Here is a 4,108-nt window from a genome sequence, read left to right on the forward strand (position 1 = left end):
ACAATTAAATCGTCATCACACATTAATTCATTAACGCAAGAGAAGAAGAAACTAAATTCTTCACTTACCATTAGATATAATGTAAACAATTTGCCAAGGAGCAATTTCTAAATTTTGTGATCAATTTAATTTAAATGCTTAATTTAAATTACTAGTCGAGCACTGCTATAAAACATATCACATATCAAACCGCAATCATTTTGTAATAAATTTGATTTAAAAAGTACTAAAAATTTTGAGAATTTTGTTAGGAAAAAATAATAAAAATAAAAACAAACATTAGTCAGATTCTTATTCAAATAGGACCCAAATAAAATATAAAAATCTAAATCATAAAATAAAATTGAATTAGAATATCGTCTATTACCATTTTGGATACTATTAGAATGTTGGAAGTTTCATAGTCGATTGTTCTGTCAACAGAAGAACAGTTTTGTGGACATTTTCTAGAAAATCATTATCGAAATCATGGAGGTCGTTTTGTTGTTACGATGCTTTTAAAGTTATCAGTATCTGACCAAGAGATTCTAAGCGCAAAGCTATAAAACGATTTCAAAATCTTGAGTTCAAATTTGCCGCATCTATGAGGACTGACCACTCGTGCCCAATCGTACAAATGTATTTAGAGCCATTGACGGTGTTAGAATTAAATGAAGCTTCAAGTCTCTTAGTCTCCTTATCACAACAGCAATCAAAAGCAATATTTTGTCTTTACAACCATTTATAGATCAAAACCAAGTTATCAGAGGAGAAGGTAGATTAATGCATTTTAAATTTTCATTTGAAAAACAACAGAACACCCAGTTCTTTTAACACACGATTATCTATTGACGAGTCTTATCATGGAAAGCTGTCATAAACAATATTAAATTTAAATTACGAACTACAAACACTTTTAGCATGTGTAAAAAAATTGTTTTAGCCTATAGCAGGACATACCTTAGGAAGAAAAATCACCAATCTCTATTATAAGCAACTTACCGTCGTATCGTGTTTTCTAATTGCAGCAAAAAATCACATAATCTTAATACAAATAACATTATCAATCAATTAAAAAACATAGTTTGGGTTAACATTGCATCAGTTCATCATAATCATAAAATACAGTCCACAGTTATTCATAAACACCTGTCTTTATTATTAATTACTAGTATTTTATTCAAATGTTTCCACATTGTTTATTGGTTCAATCTCGTTATTAATGTTTACATTAACTGGTCCTTTGCTGTGGGAGACGTAAGTTCCTGAGAACGATGAGCTGTAGAATGTTGTCGACGGACCAAAAGGATTTTCCACATCTTCTCTAAAGTCTTTTAAAGTCATATCTAAAATTTTGTATTAAATTAAGTACCTACTCTCAAATAGAACTTTACCTTGAGCATCTAAACAGGCAATAATCGTTGACAACTGCTTCTTATCATCGCTAGTTTTTATTGTTTTTTTGCAAGCCACCGTTGTTCCGGGACACTCCCTGTCGTAGCATTTAACTGTGTCTGTTGGCAACAACTGGTCAAAAAACAGTGCCATATAATGTAAGTATACGTACCGTGAAGAAAAACGGGTTGGCTGAGGCACTGGGCGATCACAGCCACTAAAAGCACTAAAATAATTTTTGCCATTTTTTACGACCCGACTTAATTGACTGCAGACAACTAAATACTGGATTTCTTCTACCAGATAATTTATTGGATCCAAGTCACTAGAACTTATCATTTGCATTGAGTCTCGAATAAAGTTCATGATCCTATGACATTGAATTCTTAAAATATTATTATCAGGTTTCTTTTTAATTATTTACTGAATTTTCGAGAACACAAAAGGAGTACTTTGTATGCACATTTATTTTTTAAACTCCGAAAATTAGTTGGCTGAAGGTTATTATAAAAATCCGGTGTTGTGAATATAATATTGATGGATAACCTTTTGTGACGGCAGTATAAACAAAAGTGTGTTTTATGCAAATTTTTGAAATCATATAGTAATCAAATATTTGTTTATTATAAGCAACCCACACACAGATTCAAGTGTGTTCTTTCCTGAATAAAACATAAACATTTTTAAGGAGCCTTACCATGTAAGCAGATACATAATTTAGGTTTTATTAGATAAGTTTTCCATTTCGTTTCCATTTTTAAAAATCCTATTACTTTCGCTATTCATTTTTAAATTAAATATTTAACGGCGGCATCTCTTTGTTTGTTGTTTCAATTTGTAATTTAGAAAAAGTCTTTAACGAGATATTCTTTTCTACTTATGTTTTTGCTGACTCAAACTCAAATAAACGTTCAATTACTTCCTTTTTTGGTCTGTCCACTTCATTTTAAATTAATTTTTTAAGCTACTTTTATTTAGCTACCGAAAATTACAAACAGGTGTATGAAATGCTTACATCTGTGTGCAGTCACTCATGACAATGAAAAATAGGAGAAATAATAATGATAAAATAATTGTGGTTATTATAAAAAATATGGTCAGATGGCAAAAGAATAATTTTGCATAATCATTTATTTTTATTACATAGATTTTTAAATTTGGAATCACTAAATTGTATTCATTTATACACGTCTTCTAATTGTGTGTAAAATTTAGTCCAAGTAGGTATTAGCCGTTTTAAAACTATAAAGCGCTAATGTCGCATTTTTCCGATTTTTTTTTAATATGATTGATAAAATTGTAAAAGAGTTATTAATTAATTAATTAACCAATCTCTCATTGAAAGTATAAATTACATTTGCTATTATTTGTTTTGAAGTGCATGAATAATTAATAGCAGCAAATTTTGAGAGAAAATGCGACGTTGGCGTTTTTATAGTTTTGAAACAGCATATACCTACTATTAAAATAAAAAAAATAAAAAACGTTTTTTTAAGAAAAAAGCTTTCATTTAAATGATACACTAAAAAGTAAAAAATAATGTTTCTCTCGTACAATGTGTTCAAGAATGTTTGTTCATCAAGTCACCTATGATGAAATTTGAACGTAGTGTGCCGCTTAATCAAATTGTAAATGCCGTTAAAGTGGAAGATTCGCCAAAATAATGCAAGAGGCTTCGAATCTAAAAACGAAAGAATACACAACAACAAACATCATGAAAATATAAAATACAAATCAAAAGCCAAAACCCTCCACTTAAAATAACTTTGCCGAAAATTACAAAAAAATGAATAAAATGATAATTCAATGATTTGACAGACATGACAGTTCTTACTACAAGAGTCATTTGGATAAGCGGCACATTGAATTTGAATTCCATTGCCAACTTAATGAACAACCATTTTTGAACACATGCATGTATTAATAATGTTGTTGCTTATTCCATAGATACGAGTAGAGGTAGTACACCTTTATTCTACAAGTGGGTACTATGGTACGTACTAGTTATGGTCTGTTTTTTATTAACAATAAAATATGTTCATATTACCTTAGAAGGGAAAATTGAGAAATTAGATTTACATTACATACCCGGATTTGTGGTGAGCAATACGCCTAGTTACATGAATTGCTTCAATTAATACCATACAACGAAAATTCGATAGAATAAATTAGCCATTTGGTGACTTTTTTATTCTATTTGATGATTTTTTTATTCTATTGCTGATTTTTCTATTCTATCAGTGAAAAAATTTAACAAAAATTTCTCGATGTACCTATAAGAGAAAACGTTGTATTATACATGTAAAGAAAAGTTGGTATTATCTGCTCCTGATTCCCATCACTTACAGATAATGAACAAATTTTCTTTCAGTGCTCAATTTAAGAAAGTAATTTTGTAATGCCGTATTGGTATGAATTATGAACGTTATTTTAAAATTTTAAAATCCTAATTTATAAGCAAAAATATTCTTCTCTAATAGAAAAACATTATTTTTTACTTTTTAGTGCATCTTTTAAACAAAGGCGTTTTTCTAAAATAAACTTTTTTTTAATTATTTATTTATTTATTGCTTTTTAGTCTTTACTTATTCTAATCGTATCTCTCTCTGATATTTAGTTTCGCCGTATTATTGTAACACCATTTTTTTGCTGATTTGTGCAAACTTGTTTAATAGTATGTGATAGAAAACAGCTGTTAGCATTGAAAGCACATTCTAACCTCTGTCCTGTGTCT

The 4,108-nt window shown here is 29.1% G+C and overlaps 1 protein-coding gene across 1 annotated transcript; it reads right to left on the reverse strand.

Moving 5' to 3' along the window:
* Nucleotides 1–1,114: 1,114 nt before the first annotated feature.
* Nucleotides 1,115–1,706, reverse strand: LOC100141856 (uncharacterized). The gene is made up of 3 exons (XM_001812346.4): nucleotides 1,547–1,706; nucleotides 1,374–1,493; nucleotides 1,115–1,325 (listed from the first exon to the last, which is right to left on the reverse strand). Exons 1-3 carry the CDS (start codon nucleotides 1,617–1,619, stop codon nucleotides 1,156–1,158), a joined length of 363 nt encoding a protein of 120 aa, XP_001812398.1. The 5' UTR covers nucleotides 1,620–1,706; the 3' UTR covers nucleotides 1,115–1,155.
* Between the last annotated feature and the right edge of the window lie 2,402 nt (nucleotides 1,707–4,108).

This window comes from Tribolium castaneum, chromosome 1, assembly GCF_031307605.1.
Source record: "Tribolium castaneum strain GA2 chromosome 1, icTriCast1.1, whole genome shotgun sequence".
Lineage (NCBI taxonomy): Eukaryota > Metazoa > Arthropoda > Insecta > Coleoptera > Tenebrionidae > Tribolium > Tribolium castaneum.